Source organism: Amphiura filiformis, unplaced genomic scaffold, assembly GCF_039555335.1.
Source record: "Amphiura filiformis unplaced genomic scaffold, Afil_fr2py scaffold_21, whole genome shotgun sequence".
Classification (NCBI taxonomy): domain Eukaryota; kingdom Metazoa; phylum Echinodermata; class Ophiuroidea; order Amphilepidida; family Amphiuridae; genus Amphiura; species Amphiura filiformis.
Genome location: NW_027305485.1, coordinates 1,183,476 through 1,206,272, shown reverse-complemented (window position 1 = coordinate 1,206,272; position 22,797 = coordinate 1,183,476). Strand labels below are relative to the sequence as shown.

The 22,797-nt window shown below is 40.9% G+C and overlaps 1 protein-coding gene across 1 annotated transcript in view; it reads left to right on the top strand.

Moving 5' to 3' along the window:
- The window catches only part of LOC140143363 (tubulin monoglutamylase TTLL4-like), a 62,145-nt gene extending 45,578 nt beyond the window's left edge, over positions 1 to 16,567 (top strand). The window contains exons 13-16 of the mRNA XM_072165218.1: positions 114 to 324; positions 2,780 to 2,850; positions 14,063 to 14,169; positions 15,793 to 16,567. Coding sequence (XP_072021319.1) covers positions 114 to 324; positions 2,780 to 2,850; positions 14,063 to 14,169; positions 15,793 to 16,024 — 621 coding nt within the window. The 3' untranslated portion in view covers positions 16,025 to 16,567. The remainder of the gene's footprint in view (positions 1 to 113; positions 325 to 2,779; positions 2,851 to 14,062; positions 14,170 to 15,792) is intronic.
- Positions 16,568 to 22,797: the final 6,230 nt, after the last annotated feature.

Here is a 22,797-nt window from a genome sequence, read left to right as displayed (position 1 = left end):
AAAATGCTAGTGTTCTCACGTACACATTCCCATCTTTCACCAAAGAACGCTCAGAACACTATAAAAAAAAAATCATCAATAATATTTTTTCTGTTATGTGTTTAAAATTTCAGCAATGCCGTCAATCAGTGCTCGACACACTGACCCCAGATGATATTCGTGTCCTCATTGAGACAGAGGATGAATTCAGTCGTTGCGGTGGGTTTGAGAGGGTTTTCCCGTCTCCCACTTCCGGCAAGTATCACAGATTCTTTGAGAACCATAGATACTTCAATATCCTAGTGGACGAGTGGGTGAAACGATACCATAGGATGCCTTCCAAAGGTGAGAAAATTTGAGGAAAATAAACAAACTTATAAAGGAGATGAGCAAAAATGATGAAATTGTTGTTACAAAACTTCCAGATTTTGACTGATATTGGGCTGTTCCAGTTGAAATCCACACACGACCTATGGAAGACATGACATTAATCTTCCACACAGGGAGTATGAATTACAAATTGAGTTACCTGAATGGGTGACTCCATTTGAAATCTACACTCCCTGTGTATTCTATAGCGGGGTCTATGGATTTCAACTGGAATAGCCCATTACATGTGAAGTGTGTAAAAGTGAGGTCCTGACAGAGTTGTAACAAGTCATGACTGTGACTTGAGGTAAAATGAGCAATATCCAGTGACTTGATACCATTCAATTTGTACAGTGACTTGAGTGACTTGAATTGACTCGAGCTAAGAATTAGTCCAAATGATTTGACTTGACCAGAATTTTTGGTGATTTGTTACAACTTGTGGGATAGGCTGTTACGACGGGAGTTCATAACAAGTTTTTAGCGGATTTGCCGTCAAACAGTTCTAAACTTGTCCAACAGCGAACCCGCTAAAAACTTACTATTTGTTACAACCCTGGATCCTGATAAGCTAAATGAACTGGGTCATGACATACTGGGATCTCGTTGGTTGATATTGTTTATCTTATCTACTTTGCATAATTTGTTCTCTGTGCTGACTATCAGTGGCTTTAAGTTTTGTAATACCAAGTTCATACATACACATCATCTAACGACGCAAATGATTGGTCAATAGTTGAGCATAAACAACATTCAAGCCCGGCTGCTTTAGCATGACAATTTCAAAAAACCGCAGGCAAATCACATTTTGAAGACAGTTACATCAGGCCGTTGCAACTCATATACCAGCGCAATGCAAAAAGGTGGCGACACCGTCGGCTTCCCCCGTGTATTACCCACCAGCGCCATTGATAAGTCACGGCCGCTGCCATTAATATTGAATATTGCTACAATTCATTTGTTTATGTTTCTTATATTCTTTCTTTTATAACTATGACCATTTATACATGTACTTTAAATATTGACTGTCAAGACTGTATCCGTTTGTTTGGTAAATTTTCATGAAATATTGATAAATTGAAGAATTTGTAATTAAACCCTGGGCGTCGCCATTTTAGAAAAGTGAAGAAAAATGCTGCTGCCACCACGACAGTACTAAAAGCTACCTAAAAAATATGCGTAGTGCTGTGGAGACTTACGTTAACATGGCGTCACGAATATGGTAATTAAAGAAAAATGCTGCTGCCATCTCGTCCACATGTTGCAAGCGTGGCGATCGCTGACCTCACATCGACGAGCGGAGTTCAAGTCCATCGCACCGTGCTCTATTATACGTCCATGGTTACATCTTATATTTTGTTATTATTTGATGAAATCATTGAATGCTCATACTTTACCTGTGATATAATTTTTTTTGTATGTAACTGGTCAAGAGTCGATCTATAAACATTGTATTATGCCAGTCTGCTTTGTGTGATGATCGTAGGATAGCATATCGTTATCCCAAACAAGGTTCTACCAGGGAATAAATAAAGATTGGGAAGCGTCACTTTATATAAAAAGTAATACAACTATGGAAGCAGCCATTACCTTGCCATCGCGTAGGCCTGGAACACTACCGCGATTTCTTCCGGCTGCATCGCGCCCGTGCTCCGCGTTGCAGTAATGAAAATAACCCTAAAATCGCGGCTTGCTGCATCACGGTTAGACTTTTCAAGCCTGCTACAGTGCATTTTTTCAAATGTTGAACAGCTTTTTAATACTTTTAATTAAATTTTTTAACGCATCCATGAACCTAATTTATCAAATACATTAAATCAACCAACAATCCCGCTATCCGGGCCAAGATTTATAAAAGAAAAATACTGTTTCAATCATGAAAATTTACCTAAATTTTGCGCATACACGTAAGACTTGGCGATAGTCTATTCAGATATCGTTGTCAAGCTCGAGGTGATTGACCCCTAATGATTGACAGTTGGGAACGCGTACTGTACGCGATTCTGAACGCGTAGCCATGGTAGCGGGGGTGCTAAAGTGGAACCAAAACAACAGCGGGAATCATGTGTTAAATCAACATAGGAAAACAAAGGAGGGATCAGCGAAATTTACTGTCAGCCCTCTGGTTCTACCAGTAAACGCATTGCACCAGGAGGCTTTTGAAAAGCATACATTGAACTTACGTGTGAAGGTGCACACGCACACAATATCCATTTTGTGGGTAGAACCTCATTTTGCGATGACTGTGCAAAAGGTCAATTAAGTAAAAGAACCACTTTTTTATGTGTTATCATAGTTTTTGTTATTATTATGATGAGTAACAACAATTTTGGTACATATGAAATAGAATTGAGAGCATTATATCTTTGTTATAAGAAATCTCTTCTTTTTTTTCTCTCTCTCTCTCTCTCTCTTTATAATAATTCTTTAGGTATTGCTCTACTAGACGAATTCTGTGCTGAGGGTGTTCATTTAGGCTTATGCAAAGACAACTCACATGTGGTAAGTATATAAAGTGTGCAGGGGCTTGTGAGTCTTGACATGAATTGCCAACATTTTCGAAACATTTTCATTTTCAAGTTGTGGTGATGTCATCCATCTTCATATGCTAACATCACAAGTCCACCACTGGGGTATTCCAGTTGAAATCCATACACCCCCTATGGAACACCTGACCTTAATCTTCCACACAGGGAGTGTGAATTTCATACAGGGTTACCTGAATGGGTGACTCCATTTGAAATCTAAACTCCCAGTGTGGAAGATTAAGGTCATGTCTTATTGACTCATGTCTCATGCATGGATTTAAACTGGAAAAGCCCAATATCTGATATTTCTTTTTAGCATTTGGCATAGAAAGAAATTTGTACATTTTTTGCAGGGGGGTGGGTGGAAGGTCGTGTCCTCTTTGTTTTGTTTTTAAATCATTAAAAAAATGGAATTGAATAGATGGAGCAAAAAGGTGGGAAGCGCATACTGCCTAGGTGGACCTGAAACAGTTTAGGAAATTAATCTTGTGGCAAATTTCTATTGAATTATAAAGGCTTTTTGAAATTTTCACGTACATATTACTGAAGATTTTGGATACATATATGACATTGCTTTTTCACCATCATTACACCATGTTCACAGTGGATCTATGCACCATTATTCCGTCCAAGATCAGCAGTAAGTAAAGTCGTAAGGTGTCCCAGAGACAGGGTTGCCAACCAATTTCAGCTCAAATCGCAGGTCCAATAATCGAAAAGTCACACAATTTCTTCTCGTATCGGTTGGCTTCTATGGGACAGTAAACTACAGGAAGTCGCGGGAGCCAATGTAGAAAAGTCGCCCAATGTTTTTGTTAACCATTGGTCTCTATTGTTCAGGAAATTGTCAAAAGTCGCTGGGAAAATCTTCAAAAAGATCCCAAATTGGGCAACCAAATCGCTGGTATGGCAACCCTGCCCAGAGAATGACCCAGTGTAACCTAGTTGTACTTATATAATTATATCTATCCTCATTTGCATGTCAATGATATCTTTTCTCATTTGCATATTCTCATTTGCATATCCTCATTTGCATATCATCATTTGTATATCATCATTTGCATGTCAATGTGCTACCAATTCCTTTATACAGTTTTTATCAATATCAAGTTGTAGGAGCATTGTAGAAACCAGGTTTTAATTCAAAGCATTTGGCTATTCCTGTTGAAATCTATACACCCCCTTCGGAAGACATGACCTTAATATCCCACATAGGGAGTGTGAATTTCAAATAAGACTACCTGAATTGGTGACTCCATTTGAAAGCTGTACCCCCAGTGTGGGAATTAAAATCATGTCTTTTATAGGGGGTATGGATTTCAACTGGCCAATTAAGGGTTTTTTTTTGTCTGTCATCTCATATAACACTGGTAATGCCAAAGTAGAAAGACAGGCTTACAGTCTCTGGCAGAGAAGAATGGTACTTGTTCACATTTTAAGGGCGTGCACAGTGTTAACACAGAAGTGGGGTTCTGATTGCTGATAATCATAACAACAAACTGATAATCTGATTGGCCAATTGTGCATCAACGCATTGGTAGGCGCAAAGTGTGCCCTTGAAGGGAACGCAAAGCTCTGCATATGTTGATCATTATGGCGCTCGCGTCAATGAGAGCAAAATATTGCCATACTACTCTGGAAGCTAGTGTAGTTGGTTTACACCAAATATAATGATGGAAAAAAATTATTTTGCATCTTATTTAACCTTGGTAAATTATTCAGTGTTGAAACACTGCTCTCCCATGATGCCCAGGGGGTACAAACAGCCGGGCATTCCCCTGATCAGAACTGGCTGCGAGGTCTTTGTCATCACCTGCATCTGCCCCACAATCGAAATGCAGTATTGGAGAGAGCGGATAATTGAATATGAATTTTGCTTTAACCGGGGATCAAACCAGGGACTTCTCTTGCCACAGTCAAAGACCTAAACCACTGGACGATGCCACTGTCTAAATGTGTAATATATATTGATGCTGGATAGAGACTAAAACAAATATGTATTTTCATCATACTTGAATGTTTCATTTAAGTAACAAGATGAAAGACAATCATATCAGTGATGATCCAGTTACCTCGCTTTCTTAAATGAGATAATAAAGAGTCAGCAAGTTCCCATAAGACAAGAAGTGTAAAGTTAAAATATTAAGTATTAGCTTACTTTGTCTTACACACACGGTCTAATTTACAATGTCTCACCTTGTTTTATTCAGTCACAATGGCTCATATGTATGAAAAGCTGCAGTTTTTAAAGTTGCACTTTGGTCCATTCAACTCTCAACAATGCATTAAGCCTGACATATTGTAGATTACATTCTGCATGCTGTAAGTACAACTTTCAAAATGTCATCAAAAGTTGTTTCAAAACTGCAAAATTTCTCACATAATGAGCCATTGTGACCGAACGTAACAGTGAGTGACATTGTGACCAGTTGTGTTGAACAAAATGGGCTACCAATTATGTTGATATTTTATTTAAAAAAAACCTTTTTAATCAAGTTAATCTAAATAGTCTTAAAGAGAAGTTACAACTGTTGGCCCCTTTATTGCACACTGCTTCATATGTACTGCTCAATTGTCTCATATCCATGGTGGACACATAGAGCCCTACCCCAGAGATGTGCGTTTTGCCCATTTTGGCCCCAGCCAGAGGTCAAAAGTCATAATCATATCTTGAGAATACCGTTTCTCACCCCCAAAATATCGAATATGATTATACATTAACAAATAGGCCAATAAAAGAAGGGCCCATGGACCCATTGACTGGTACACTTAAAATCCAGTGTCCCGTAGATGTGACTTTTGCCAGGTTTTTTTGCCAATCCTTACTATTGAGCCCCCGGGACTATTTTGCTCAAGGGCCCTTTTCCTTCTTCACCACTGCTTACGATGTATTGTAGCTCCCATTTGGGTAACTTACTATGTATCGCAAACACTTTGTAAAATCGTTCCCAAGTTGTGAAAATTCAGCATTTTACTTACCACTGTACACCTATGTATCCTATTTGTATCGAAATCAACTAAAGGCACCTGAAGAACCTGACGTCACATGCCTTTTATTTATTCTCTGTAAAAAAAATAAACAGGGATAATATGCCAAATACAGACCGGTTCTTCCGCTGCCTTTAGATATGTTCATTTGCATCAGTGTCACTGGGGATATATATAATGCCCCAATCCTCTGTTCTCCCCTGTGCATGTATGCCGAATTCATCTCCTTCTATTTTAGTTCTTGCTACCATTTATCTGCCTTTTTATAATTTATAGCCAAAACATGATAATATTGCTGATATCCTATAGTAATCATCTATTTTAATCATTTGTTGTCGATAAGATTTAACTAATTTCCACAAACGAAATAGCTATATTCTGTAAGCATAGGGCAAAAAAAAAAAAAAGGTGTTTGTTTGCCCAGACACGATCGACCCAAAAATTCAAAAAACATCACACACTTTTTTTATATTTTTTTTTTTAATAATGATTCAAGAATAAAGAAAATGATGTTTTTTCCTATAAAAATGCAAAATGACACTTGAAAGTTAATATTCCTGGCAATCACAGCTTTCATTTTTCCCATTTAACCCTCCCCAACACTATTTTACCATCAATCAACATAGAGAACCAAGCATGACAAGTAAAGTTTGTCCACTTTGAAGTACGAAGTAAGGTACTCACAAGTTGCGTAAGCGAATCGTACATCGTGTATTAAAACGCTCGTGCATTTGTGTGCGCCTAGCAGTGTGTTAGTTCTTTTTGACATTACTGCGTAATTTAATGCGTAATTTGCTTCGTACTTCAAAGTGGACTTAAACTTCAATTTTGTACTACGGTACAGGCTTCCAGCCCGTCACCCTTGCAACAAGCATGTATTTATACTGAATTTTTATCAAGATTTTGTTGCCAAAGAGTTTAAACTTTATATGGTAAGGTTGAAATACATTAAAGTTAGACACAAGTACAAAATGTAAGGCAGATGAACGTCATATATATTTTCTCTTGTCCCACTTGCTGCAACATGTGTACAGATCTAAAAAAAAAAAAGAAAAGGAAATCAACCTAACGACCCACTCCTTTCTACCCCATGTCTGGGCAAACAAACACTTTTTTTTTTTTGCCTAAGTCTGCAAGTGATCAAACAGCTGATTTCCTTGTAAAATAATGCTTATTTCATATTTTTTATACACTCTGCGCCAGTTGATTCATAGTTGTGTGCCCTTAAGGTGCACTGAGCCTGGAGGGGCTCTCTCTCTCTGTCTCTGCACTCGTGGAAGCTACATGTGCCTGGTTGTGATTATCACATTAGATTAATCCCTAATCCTTTTATTGGCGTGGTGACAGCTTGGATTGAAACCAGTCATCTCTGAAGTCTCTCAGCTGACCTTCCTGACGAAATTGGTGGTCATCTTGAACCCTAATTGTGTGATCTTTCACAAGACTGTGAGCGACCAGTAAGCTTAAAACAGTAAGCTTAAGCCTGCAAGGCTGCATATTAGCTTTTATTCTGGTTCACATACACGAGTGTAAAAACAATCAGCAATGGCCACAACACATCGTGCGCCGAAGCAATGGCCTCTAACAAAGAACGAAACAATAAACTCATTTGAAGGCTGGAAACATGACCTCCAGTGTGCGATGTCATTGGACCCAGGCTTTTCTCCCTGCTTGGTTGGGGGAGCGGTGTGGGGCAGGGAGTCGGGGACTTCCCCACTTCGAGGTCTCACTAACGATGGTGAGGACATACAGGGAGCCCGGGGGAAGGCGGCAGTCCAGAAAAATGCTGCATTGGAGCTTATGCTTGGACAAGTGGCCAACTGTTGTCCAGTTGTCTCACGGAATGCAGTGCTCGGGGACTGCACCAGCCTGGGGGGGATGTGGCGGGCCGTCCGTCTCCATTTTGGCTTCCAGGCGGCGGGTGGCCACTTCCTGGAGTTCAACAGTGTTGCCCTTGGCCCTGATGGGCGGCCGGAGGACTTGTGCCGGCGTCTGGTGGCATTCACCGAGGACGACCTCATGCGTGAAGGAGGCGGCATCAGTCACCATGACCAAGTCATCGATGAAGATGAGGAGATTACGCCTACACTCGAAAACTTTGTAGTGTTAGCGTGGTTGCGTCTCATAAACCCTGATCTGCCCCGATTAGTAAAGCAGCGATGCGGTGCAGAGCTGGGATCCGCACCTTGGCTTCTATCAAAGCCGAAATTTCTCAAGCTCTGGATTCGCTCCTGGATGAGCTGAGCTCAAACGATGCTGCTCGCAGCATGCACACTAGTAGTCAGCGTGGACCGATGCCTAAATTGAAAGCTGGGAAATCATTTGGTAAATCCTGCCCTCTGTGTGAGCAGGCTGGTCGGCATGACCGTGCACATTTCTTAAGCGAGTGCTCGTACCTCCCTGAAAAGGACGGGAAATACCTGGCCCGCGCTCGTCAGCTTGACATCCTTGATGATTGTGACAGCGACTCAGATTTAGCATGCGCCTTTGTTGACCAATCTGACCTTAGTTAGCAGCCCAATGTTCAGACAGCGCTGCGAATTCATGTTGATCAGTCTCCTTATGTAGATGCATTCCACAAGCACCATGCGGTCCGCATCACCATTGACAGTGGATCCACTGGTAATCTCATTCGCGAAAACACTGTCCAACGATTAGGATGCCCCATTCATCAGAGTTCGCAGTCTGCCCGTCAAGCTGATGGGTCATCCCCTCTTAAAGTAGTTGGGGAAACAACCCTCACCTTTACTCGTGACAGACACTCCTTTGTCTTTAAAGGTCTAGTTGTTAGAGACCTTTGACGAAGAAATCCTTGCAGGTATTCCCTTCATGAAATGCAATGATGTCATAATTAAGCCCTGCTAAGAACCAAATCATCTTGACAGATGGTACAATTATCACTTATGGCGCCAGCGGGAGCCCCGGGTCCCAGCACGCTGTTCGTCGTGCCCATATACTTCGTGGGCCTTCTCGGAACACTGCCATATGGCCAGGCTCATACGTTGAGGTAAGTCTCCCTGCAGACATCGTTGAATCAGATGCTACTTTTGCCATTGAGCCCGTGTTGATGCCCGCTTTCGGTAGGTTCCTACCGCCCAAACAAGCCTGGCCCAGGCCTGATGTAATCACAAGTATTGCAGGCAGGGTTCGCATTCCCAACGGTGCTGGTGTGCCGCTTGTCGTCAGGGAGCATGGACATCTTGGCCAGATACACACTGTTTTTTCACCATCACTAACTTCTAAGCCATCACACACTGCTGCAGCAGCATCAGTCAATGTCCCAGGGCCCAGTTCACCGGTTGACTGCTCAGCTGCTGTTGCCCTTGACCCAGATGGTATACTTGGCACTTGTGAGCAATCCAACTTCCGCAGTCTTCTCGATGAGTACGATGAGGTTTTTGACCCTGGTTTCCCGGGTTGCAATGGTGCTGTCGGCCCTTTCAAATCTGTGGTTAATATGGGGCCGGTCCGGCCCCCCCAACGCGGGGGTCGTCTCCCATTGTGTGCACAGGATAAACTCCAAGAGTTGCAATCAAAGTTTGATCAGCTTGAAAAAGCAGGCGTCTTTGCTAGACCTGAAGATGTCGGTGTGTGTGTCGAATACCTTAACCCGTCCTTTCTTGTCAAGAAGCCTAATGGAGGCTTTCGTCTGGTTACTGCATTTGCTGATGTCGGTAGATATGGCAAGCCACAGCCCTCTCTGGTGCCCAGTGTGGACTCAACATTGCGTTCAATTGCCAAATGGAGGTGTTTGATTGCCGCTGGCTTGGCTGGTGCTTTCTGCCGGGTCCCTTTGTCCCATGGGTCCATGAAATACTGTGGTGTTGCAACTCCCTTTCGTGGGGTGCGTGTGTATACACGGTGTGCCATGGGTATGCCGGGTTCTGAAACAGCCCTTGGGGAGCTGGTGTGTCGTGTCCTTGGTGGCCTCTTGGAGAAGGGTGTCGTAGCAAAACTCGCTGATGACTTGTACTGTGGTGGTAATGCTGTGGATGAACTTGTTGAGAATTGGCGTCAAGTTTTGCAAGCTTTGTCTAAGTCTGGGTTACGTCTTTCTGCTTCCAAAACAGTCATTTGCCCCAAAGACAGTAATTCTGGGTTGGATTTGGTCAAATGGAACCCTTTTGTGCTAGCCCCATAGCATCGCCACACTTTCCAGCTGCTCGCCTCCAGGCAGGGTTGGTGGCATGCGGTCCTTCGTCGGTGCATGCGGGGTTCTGGCCCGTGTCATTCAGAATTGTGCCAGTCTGGTGGCCCCATTGGGTGATGCTGTTGCGGGGCACCGGTCGGCTGGGGAGCTTGCATGGTCTGGTAGTCTGCATACTGCTTTTCACAAGGCTCAAGCAGCACTGTCTTCCGCTGGGGCAGTCGCGCTTCCCCATCCCGGTGGTCGGCTTTGGATCATTGCTGATGGGTCCGTGGGGAGACATAGCGTTGGGTCGGCATTGTATATTTCCCGCAATGACAAACTCTTCCTCGCCGGGTTCTTCAGTGCTAAATTGCGTGATCGACAGCCAACATGGTTGCCCTGCGAGATTGGGGCGCTGTCTGTTTCTGCCTCCGCCGGGCGCTTCGGTCCCTGTGTTGTTCAGTCCAGGCACAAGACATGTGTCCTCACTGACAGCAAACCTTGTGTTCAGGCATATGAAGGGCTCTGCCGGGGTGAGTTTTCAGCCAGTCCTCGCGTGTCCACATTCCTCTCCACTGTCAGTCGTTTCCAAGCATCTGTTCGTCATCTTGCAGGATCAGCTAACACCCCCTCAGACTTTGCTGGTCGTGATGCCCCTGGCTGCACTGAGCCCACTTGTCAAATATGCTCCTTTATCAAACGTGAAGAGGAAGCAACTGTCCTTCATGTTTCCGCACATGACATTCTGTCCGGGAAAGCTAAGCTCCCCTTTGCCAGCAAAGCAGCCTGGCATGCTATTCAGCAGGAATGCCCGGATCTGCGACGAACACATGCTCATCTAGTTCAGGGCACTCGCCCTTCAAAGAAAGCTACTTCTGTCAAAGATGTGAAGCGCTATTTGCAGGTTGCATCTATCGCTAGAGATGGCCTACTTGTTGTTCGTCGTGATCAACCATTGTCCCCAACTTCGCGATTGTATTGTTGTTCCCAGACAGGTCTTAAATGGTCTTCTCACTGCCCTGCACATCCAACTTGACCATCCCTCCAAACATCAGCTCAGTTTGGTGACCCAGCGTTACTTTTATGCTCTTGATATGGACAAGGCTATTGATCAAGTGACATCAACTTGTCACCAGTGTGCTTCTCTGTCCAATGCCCCTAAGACATTGATCGAGCAGTCCTCAAGTGACCCTCCCGATGCGGTTGGCATTTCTTTTGCGGCTGATGTCCTGGGGCGTGGCCGCCGGCTGGTCCTTGTGCTGCGCGAGGCCTCAACGTCCTGCACAGCTTCTTGCATTGTCGAGGATGAACAGCATGGCATGTTGCGTGATGCCCTGATTCAGTTGTGCATTGAACTTCGTCCACTTGATGGCCCCCCTGCAGTCATTCGTGCTGACCCAGCGCCGGGGTTTGTTCGGCTCGCCGGTGACGGACTTCTCACACGTTGCCATCTATCGGTTGAGATCGGTCGTATTAAAAATAATAACAAGAATCCTGTTGCTGAGAAGGCCATTCGTGGGCTTGGAGATGGGTTGCTCAGACGGGATTCTACAGGTGGTCCGGCTACAGCATTATCACTTGCCATTGCTACTGCAGCCCTTAATACTCGCATCAGATCCCGAGGTCTTTCAGCCCGTGAGATGTGGTTTCAGCGAGACCAGTTTGCCAATGGGCGGGTTCCTTTCACTGATTGTCAAATGATTCAGGCCCGGCATGCCTTGCGAAAAGCCAACCACCCACACAGTGCTCATTCAAAGGCCCCATTAGCCTCTGCCTCCCCAGCAGCAGAGTTGGAGGTTGGTGATCTTGTCTACCTCTACTCAGATCGCAAGAAATCTCATGCTAGAGATCGCTACTTAGTCACTACTATCGAAGGCCCATGGTGCAACATCCGCAAATTTGTGGGTTCTCAGCTTCGTAATACTTCTTATCGTATCAAGAAATCTGAGTGCTTTGAGGTACAGTATTATCCTGACCTGGATTCTCGTCCCTTTCCCAAGTCGTCTCCACCCACCGAGGATTCGAGTTTGTTGAAGTGGTCCCTGAATGTACTCCTCCAGAGCCTCCTTTCATACCTGACGAGTTGTCCACGCCTGCTACTTGTGACCCCCTGCCCAGGAATGCTAATCACTCGCACCCCAGTTCTGAGTCAGATCCTCGCGATCCCTTGCGATAGCAGTCATAGCTCCAGCAATACCTCCGGTTTGGTTGCACAGTCTAATCCATGTACCGGTAACAGCAGTGAGGTTAGTGAAAGTATCCCCAAGCTAGTATGGTTGGCCCTGAGATCATGCCACCATTGCTCACACAAAGGCGTTCATGGCGCCCTCACAAACTTCCTGAGCACCTGAAAGACTATGTGTTAAACTAAATGGACAGGTCACTGTGTACTATGACATTAATCCATCATCGGTGTCCTCCTATATGGTCACTTCATTGAACTTTGAACTGATTTCACGTATGTCATTTGGAATTCTAAAAGAAAACTTTGGAACTGACGTTTACGGTACTTCTTTGAACTTTGAACCATTTTACATTCATGTTGAATGTCAGTTTGTCATTGCAGACAAAAAGACTCTTGAACTGTTGATGTTATTGACTGTTGGCACATTGCCTATTTTGAGTGTTCTAAACCAACAGTGTCATAAGCTGTTAGATTGGTTTCTGCAAGTCAGTTGTTAGTAGTAGTTGTTTAGTAGTGTTATCCTCACTTCCTTGTGAGGAAAGTGATCTTTTTTTTCTTTAAAAGACAAAAAGAGAGAAAGAGGTAGTTACGCCAGTTGATTCATAGTTGTGTTCCCTTAAGGTGCACTGAGCCTGGAGGGGCTCTCTCTCTCTGTCTCTGCACTCGTGGAAGCTACATGTGCCTGGTTGTGATTATCACATTAGATTAATCCCTAATCCTTTTATTGGCGCTGAATAGGGCCAGGCAATCATCCACATAATATCATATTGGGCCATTCCATTTGAAAGCCAGACCCTCTCTTGAGGAAGATATTGGAATTCCAACCATGTTCAACCATTATAGCCATTCCAGATCCAACACTTTTCATCCAAATACAGTGGGAAAGGTGTGGAAAATTTTGGAATTCCAAACAAATTTGGAATTCCAAACAAATTTTGTAATTCCAAACAAATTTGGAATTCCAAACAAATTTTGGAATTCCAAACAAATTTGGAATTCCAAACAAATTGGAGCCAAACAGTAAAAATCCAACTGGATTTCAACATGTTTATTAGATTTTTTAAAAGCTTGATTTAAACTCACATTTATGCAAAAATTCCATCGGGAATGACCATATACATGTACCGTATTCATTCCAATAACCGCCCAGGGCGCTTAACAAAGTCATTTTGGGTGGCCGCTTCTTTTTTTACATTGTTTTAGTCGTCAATCACCGTCTGATAGTATTTAGTTACTCACAGTTAGTGCCCCCTCAAAAATGGTGTCCATATTTTGCCTGTTTATGGCAACCGCCGGCAAATAAAATTAGATTTTGAAGTTAGAATCACCTCAAATTTGGCATTTTAAAGGCATATGCAGGTAAGTTAATGGAAGTATTTTGACAACATTGGATGGGCGGTTAATAGTTTCACATTTTGCTTGTTGTAAAGTCGCTGGGTGGGCGCTTATAGGGGCATGGGCGGTTAATGGAACGAATACGGTTTAATTGGAGTAGTGATGGCACCGTCATCTTCCACAGGTAGATTTCAAATTGAACAGCCCATTAGGGAAGAAATATAAAAAACCCTGTTTTACGGGAGGATGGACTTTTCAAGTGGAGTCTTGTCGGTCAGGAATCTTAAAAAAAATTTGCAGGCTAAAATTACCCTAAAATATCACCAAAAGTTTCTTTTCCAAAAAATATCAGTCAAAATCAATCAATTTTGGCCAAGTTGATTTTTACATCAGCAAAATTTTAAAAATATCCCATAAAGCATAATCTGGGTCGGTCAGCCCATAAAACGAGGTGTTTTTTTTCATCGCCTTAGATCAGATTTTTGTCTAGTAGTATGTATCCCTATCTTATGTCATATAATAAACATTGTACTCTCTTTCTTTTTACAGTGGACACCTGTATCAAGTGTGCTGATTGCCAGAGACCCATCCTATCACAGGACATCAAGTGCACCATCCACATCTACATCAAGTCCAACAACAGGACTCAAAAAGAGGTAGGTCAACGCACCATTAAGGTTTCTGTATAACGGCCAAGTTAGCTCAATCACTAAAGACTCTGGTACATTGGTGTATGAGGATGCGAGTTCAAGCCCGGGCGCAGTTTGTTTACATGAATAATTCTTTGTTTTGAAGTAACTTAACTTGTCTGTCTTTGTTACCCATACAAGAACTCGGGGAGCTGATCCTGGCTGTGATGGTTTATTGTGGTATGTATAGGGTGTGCGCTTCTTAGCTGCAAGTCCCTGAATGTTGCTAAATGGTTTACATGTATAATGAATGAATATATTATCAAATTCCTTTAAAGTGTGCTGGGGGCTTGTAAGTTTATGCCTGTGTGTAGCACACTATATATCGCTGCACTGTCGTTGTTTAGTGATCATTTGTGAAATTCTGTTTATACAAATCAACTCCTTTAATTTGAGAAAAGGGATTACAATGATCATCACCGACTACTAGCAGTCAAGCTAGCTCAATCGATAAGGCGTTCGACTATGGTGCGAGAGGTTGCTGGTTCGAACCCTGGCAGTTGTTAGTACGCTCTTGTGGAAAAATTGAGTTAGCTTGTAATTCCCCTGGACAAGGAACTAACGGCTAATTGTCTTGTTGTAACCTGTACAAAACTTGGGGAGCTGATCCTGGTTGTGATGGTCATTTGTGGAATGTCTGGGGTGTGTGCTCTTGAAGCTGCAAAGTTCCTATGTTGTTGTTAAATGGTTTATGGAATGATGTTGGGCCTTGGAGGTCAGCGACAACCTGTTAAGTGTGCTGAGGCTTGTGGATCAATGTCTAGGCATTGTGCCTGTGCACTTTAAATCACTGCGCTTTTTTTTTTCTTTTCTTTTTTTACAAATAAATGATAGGGATTTGTGTTTTTACTGTCCTCGATCGTGTAATAGAGAATAGGCAGGTCCAATATTTTGAGTAGTGGATGTGGGCGCAACTATGATAGTCAGTTAAATTTTATTTTAATAACTAATACTACTTTTTTTAGCCAAATTAAGTTACTGTCATTAAAATGTCCCTTATTCCATATGAACGAAACTTGTTTAAGTGTACTTAGGTCGTGTGCGCGTATTATCCGGCCACTTTCCTCTATCGGGTCATAGATGACAACTAGGAAGCAATGATATTTAGAGCTTACAAGCTAAACCACACCCATGCACTTTCTCATCATGCTTATCTTATCAATGCTGCATAATTTTGCATCACTTGCTCTAGCATCATTGTTACGAATTTATTTAAAAATGTCAGTTGCTCTAAGAACAGGGATCATGTGTATTTGTTCGAGTATTTTGACTAAACATAATTTATGGAATAAAAATTGGGGGTATTAGGGTCCTTGCCGATGGTATGTGATAATTGTTTGTATTAATTACACTATAACACATTACATCGCTCCTTGAAGCATTTCTAGTATGATGCACAAGCACTGATTATAGTTTTAAGTGCATTTCAAGCAAAACATGAATACCCCCAATCTTTGCCTATACATGTATCAAGATGGCAGTCAAGTCCTGGTAGTCTGGTTTTGATTTTGTGGGTAAGACAGATACATATCATGTACATGTTATTTATAGTTCATGACCCAACATCTGTTCTTTTGTATCTTTATACAGTTCTTCAGCCAACTCACTGCCAAAGATCAGACGACGCATCAGCAAAGCTCGCTCTGTGTCTTCCAACAGCATGTCATCAGTAAGCACCTTCATCAGCGGACGACCGCCACCGCATCCACCCGAAGGACGCCCTCCTACCAGCAACGCGGACCAGACTGCAACACTCCGAGTTGACGAGACCTACGCCTACCCCCGTTACATACCTACTACAAGTATCGCAACCGCCCCGTGATGCAAAATGCCGCCCTACATTTCAGATATCGTTATATGCTTTTAGAGTGTAAGAAGGAGATTGGGGATTCTCTTCAGTCCCAAGGATCGGGACACTACCAAGTCAGTATTGATAGTGCCGGGGACCAAGAGAAACAAGGACCAAAACAGTATCGTGTCATGAAGAACCAAGTTGAGAGTGCACCGATGAGTCCAAGACAGAAGCAGATAATCAGTTCAAGACAGAAACAGATTACCAGTCCAAGACAGAATGCTATAAAAAGTCCACAGCAGAACGGAGTTAGCCCAAGACAAATTTTGGGCACTGCTGCTACAGCTGGCTGGGTTAACATTAGCTCAGCCCTCTCACCGAGGATGAGTGACATATGTGAATCTAATGAAAACACTCCCCCTAGAGATAATATGAAGAGGTAGTGTGTTTCTGTAAGCTGCCCCCGGGATAGATCTTGCAGGGACGGTTCCTTTGCATACACTAAATCATTTTCATTATTCAGTTGCCGTGTTCAACCTAATAAACACCCCATGTGCTTAGCAAAGTCATTTCAAGGAGGTGCTATTATGTATAATATCAGGGTCTGAAAGTCAAAATGGGCATAATTATATTGTCCATGCAAAATTTGAATTCAAATTAAGAATGATAAAAAAATGTCACTGCTGTGGTTTAACAAACAACATGGTACCAAATTGCATATTGGGCTATTCAGTTGAAATCCATACACCCCCTATGAAAGACATGACCTTAATCTTCCACACAGGGAGTGTGAACTCCAAATGGGGTTTCCTGAATGGGTGACTCCATTTGAAATATACACCCTCTATATACACCCGCTATAATTATTTTACATACAGGCATATCCAGAAATATGCCAGAATAAATTGGTAATTCTTGCATGCTAAAATTGCAATATTGTATTTGTGGATTGGTTATCAGCTTCCTTGGAGCATATATAATACTTCTCTTTGATTTAATATTCACACAAAAATGTCCGCATTTTCCATTTCTGCATCAAATTTACATAAAATTGCAAAAAGTTAAAATGTTTATAATGATTTTTCAGTGTTTTATATTATGATCAGTTTTATATCTGATTATTACAGTCACTTACGGTCAACGTTGAGGCCAATTTTGTGACCATTATTGACAAGTGCTATTGTATGCAAAGGAATCATCACCCAAGAGAGTTTCCTATCACTGGTGAATGTGATTGGTTCTTCATCAGGTACTGTCTCATTAGGGTAGGGTTAAAAGCTTTGTCATCAGATGTTTCAATACATATTTTATACTAGACGAAATAATAATATGGGAGTAATCTGTCTCTAAATGCAGGTATTACATATTATTTAGTGGCTGAAGTACTTTATATCAGTATCATTTAATTCTGGAATTTATATGTAATGAAAAAGTTTACATATTAAAGCAGGGGTTCTCAATTATAGGCAGCCTGTGAGCCAGATCTGGCCCGCCAAGAAATTGTGGCTGGCCTTTGAGCAGCTCTGAAGTGTTCAGTAAACATAGCAAACCAAAAGGTGTATTCAGCCCTCAAACACATGTGTTTGTCACTCTGTGTCACACGACCAAATATAATTGAGAGACCCTGATTTAAAGCCTTGTTAAACACTTGGGTCCACTTTCTAGAAGCTTGGCTATTGGTCAGGCTTCCTAAGCAAGGAGTATAAGCTTAAAATTAAACGTCACAGTTCATGTCCTAGTTGCTTCCATTTATATATTACTATCTCTCTCAATTTTCTACTATTTAATCTAGCTTAGAAGTTTTCAAATTATTGATCAAAATTATATTTCAAATCAGATTATTCAGAAGTAGATGTATATTATATTACAGAAACTTTGTAATGTGTTGTGTTTTCATGTTGTTGAAAATTACTTGTCTTCAAGAAGGAATATTTTTTAAATAGGCAGAGAAGATATCTGCATCGTCCCAAAATCCTTTGCAACATGATATGTGATGCGATCAAGCAAAATCAGTCGGAACTCGGAAATGTTAAATTTTCAGTTTCTTATAGGGTAGTAAAAAGCATTTACAAAGCTGGATTAGCAGCAAACTGTATGGAAATTGAACAACCAGTTCCAAAGATATGAGCAATTAAAGAGTTTTCAAAACAATAGGAAACAAAAGTAAATACTTCCTTTGTATGGCTATATCTTAAAATCAGTATTTCCGAGTTCCGACTGATTTAGCTTGATCGCATCACATATGTCACCTCATTACATCAACTGACACTCATTTCTTTCTTTGTACAAGTTCAACTTGTTTTCATGTTGAGAATAGACTGGCTAAACATGGGTCGATGGTCATGAAACAAACAGAATTTGCAAGCTCAGCTCTGTTCATGGAGGTGCCTTTTGTCATTATTGACCCATGTTGCACTGGAAAGCAGATCTGTGCAGATTATTGAAATAGAAGAAATGCATTGTGGGACGTGTAATAGATATCTTCTCTGGGCTATGAATACTTAGCATTTGTTGCATCATTAATCAGAGTTGTTGGTAGTATTTGCACATGTCTACCATTCATTTATTGATTGATCAATTTATTGATTGATTGATCATTTGATTGATTAGACAGTGATTTGACTTTCAATCACTGCTATTCACTGTATTTGTAAGCTACAGCTTGACTTTCCCTTTGAAATGACACAGCAGCAGCTGTGTGATAGCTTTTATGTCACTGACTTATGAAAAGGCTAATTTAGAAGCGGGAACAATTTTCTCATATAAGTTGAGAATGCCAATATTTTCTATGCAAGTTATTTTAAAGCACCATGTATGTGAACTGGTCATCAAATCAAGTATAACTGAATGCAATTTTGTTTCGATCAATTTTAAGGACAGAAAATATATCTAAATAGACAATGTATGTTGACCAAGACTTGGAATAGAAATGGGCAGGTAAATATGTTCCACTACAGTCTGTCCACATAGAAATACAAAGTAGATAGACCTCTGAAACTAGAGGTGTGAGAATAATTATATCAGTGCAATGCTTCTTTGGCGCGCCAACTGCTGCGCGATTTGTACTTGTTGAACGCACCACGCTCTTTTCGCGTTGCGTTCATGTGTGACGCAAAGCATCGACCCCCGATGCCACAGATTTGGTTTTTACTTCTATGTGGACACACTGTAGTTTAAAGTGCTATGTTAACCTACCGTAAAGGTTTGCCTAATGGCGCTATGGGCTCCTTGGACAGTCTAAAAATACCCTCCCGTAAAATTCCCACCGGCAAATAAGGGCAGGAACCTTAAATCTTGTTGGGATTTTAGAGGAGGGAGCTCTCTGTTTGCACATGAAATTTACCTCAAGGAAAAGGAGCCCAAGTTTGCCATTAGGCGAATCTTTACGGTATATTATCACAGGACCATTTGTGAGTAATGACACTTTAATAAGATTTTGACACTATCTAGATGTTATTAATTCAGTATTCTTGAGATCAAGGAACAATTTTGATATGAAACCAGAGGCAAATTGTTTTTCCATCCAATGTATAAATCATTTGGATTTCCATTTCAAAACAAGCACAACAAACATACTCACAAACTCTTCCAATATTATCTTCCTTTAAATCTTTACAAAAAAACACGAGATAAAGGTCAGAAATACCATAGAATTCCATCTATAAGCATATACGCCTCTAAATGAGTGGTTTTTTTTTTTTTTTTTTTTTTTTATAAAAGAGATGAAAGGCAGGCACTCTTTACAAAAATGTAACAATAGATTGGTCTTACAATAATACATGTTTGCACAGCCACATGTATTAGTAATATAGTTGCTCAAACTCCAAATAATGTTTTTGTGGAGGTTGCCTGCCTTTTGTCTCCCCACTCATTTTAATAGAGGTATTATACTGTATGTTTTAAAGTTGGTCTTAAGGTTCGTTCATACTACCACCGCATTTGCGATGCGTTGCTTTGCGATGCGGTGCGTTGCCGCACTGCATCGTACTGCAAACTACTGCACTGCGATATCGCAACAAAGTTAAATACATTTTAACTGGGAAATGCGACGAGTTGCGTTGAGTTGCGGCAAAAGTAATCGATATATCGGCATAGCAAAGCAACGCATCACAAATGCGGTGGTAGTATGAACGGACCTTTACCATGCTGACAGCATTGCTAAATTGACCAATTATGACCTTGTTTCATGTTTGTTCCCAAAATCTATTATTACCACCATTACTGAACAGTAGATTTTATATCTCACTTGAACATTATGCAAAGTTAATTTACTAGTCTAGGCTGCCATGTTTATTATTTGTTTTGATATTGTTGTGTTATGTGATGAGGTACTTTTGTATTCCTTTTTAGGAAGGGTACTATTTGTCATCATAGTGCTTGGTTTGCACACCTGATAGCAACCCATTGACTTTGTGTTGTGATCATTTTGATTGTGGTTCCAAACACAGATAGTATGAACCAGTATACTTAGCAACGAATGATTTTGACGTCACACTACGACAGCGAATTTGGAGTTTTCATTAAAATAACTCCAAGTTTACTGGAATATAAATAGCACTATATACATAGCAATATTAAAACAAAGGTAACATAAAGCAGCCATAAGGCTGAGTTCACATAGAAGTATCACGGTATTAAGCTATACGAAATCGCTCATTCGATCAGGCTGAGTTCATATAGGAGTATACTATGTGAACTCAGCCTGATCGAATGAAATATTTCATATAGCGATTATAGTATAGGCATGATAGGTCAGTTTACGAATTTTCTTCGTCTAATCAAATGCTTGTAACTTTACTTCTTGAGGTCACATTGCATTCAATGAGGTGTCAAAATGTGCAGAATTAGATAGTGCATCTATTTAAAAAAATGAATTTACCCACATATGGTTTAGTTTTAAAATTAGGACGGTATACACTGCACTAAAATCGAACACGCACGATTCCCACTATACTACTATACGCAGGTATACGGCCTTTTCGAATAGTCTGAATAGTGCCCTTTTATGTGACCCGGTACTATGGAATTACCTTGCTCGATTTAAGCTATACGCGTACACCTGCAAAACGTGCACCGTATACCCGAATAGTATACTTCTATGTGATCGTAGCCTTATGTGACCCGGTACTATGAAATTGCTTTGCTCGATTTAAGCTATATGTGTGCACCTACAAATCGTGCACCGTATACCCGAATAGTATACAGTATACTGTATACTTCTATGTGAACGCAGCCTAAGCCTTTTTGAAATATGGCAGGCACAAAAGGAGAGGGCGTACTTTGAAGTGAGTAATCTTTTATCAGCTGAGAAGCATACAAAAGATTACTCACTTCAAAGTACGCCCTCTCCTTTTGTGCCTGCCATAGTTCAAAAAGGCTTATTGACCTATATCGCATTTTGCATTTATTTGATTATTTTCAAGCAATTATCAGTGACTGCCTTTTTATTTTCCTAACATACTGCCTTTGATCTTTTCATTTGCTGCCTTTTATATTCTCATTTACTACTGCCTTTGATATTAATTTTACCTCAGATATCTACTCTTGTGTTTCAGAAATTGTTATGATTTGATTATGATTTGTTATGATTTGATAGAGTCATGATCAATCGGTCCTTGCCTCAAAACTGCCTTGTTTGATCTTTATTTTTACCTCAAAATATTTTCACTTTCTTTATCAGTTTGTATCTATTTATTGAATACATATTAAGCAGATTTCCATCTATTTCTATTTATAAATATGTTGTGAATTTCTATAATACAATAACTATGCAAGTGCCTTGAATGGGCTCATCCAGTTAAAATCCATACACCCCATGTGGAAGACATGACCTTAATGTACTACAGGGAGTGTGAATTATGAATGGGTTTACTGGAATAGGTGACTCCATTTGAAATTTACACTCCCTGTGTGGAATATTAAGGTAATGTCTTCCATAGGGGGTGTGTGTATTTTAACTGTAATAGCCCATTGTAGCAGTAGCTGACTTTCCTTTTGTTATGTAAATTTTGATGTATCTACGCAAGTAGGGTTTCTTTTGTATACATGTAGATCTAAGCGCTACGCAAAAAGATTGTCTTTTATTCAACAAAAACCTTGTAAATTTCATCAGAAATAGTTAGTAATTAACTTATACCATATTATATATAGTGCCCAGTACTATGTTGAACAAATGAGAAGTCGTGCGCTTTATTTGTTAAAAGCAATTTCTCAATTGATTTCATTGCATTGGAAGGCAAAGATTGAAATAAAACATGTTTCCATTTTTTTAAAGACCGTTTAGTCCCTAAAATCCAAGATGGCCGCCGTGATTGAAAATTTGCCATATTTTACTCATAAATTGCGCTTTAGTAGGGTACAGAATGGAAGTCCCCTTCTCGGGTTGAGTACAAGAAGTTTTGAAGGTGTTTCTTTATAGATTTGAGGACGCTGAATAAAATGAGAGCAGTCTGCACCATCGAAAGGTGTGGGAATTCTTGGTAGAGGCGTTTTTCAAGATGGCCGCCAAAATCCCTTAAAATCACCATAACTTGGTCAGAGAAGCACCCAGCAGCACGCGATTCTGATGTCTATACCCATGTTTTCAGGGTCAAGGAATCCAATAGAGTAATTTACAACAGCCTAGAGCCTATCATTCCAAGATGGCTGCCAAAATTTCAAAATGGCCGCCCGTGAAAATTAATTTGGCTATATCTCGGGTGCAAAAAGTCCTAGAAGTATGATGCTGGTGTCTATACCCATGTTTACAGGGTCTAGAAATCCATTGGAATAATCTAAAACAGCACAGGACCTTAAATCCCAAG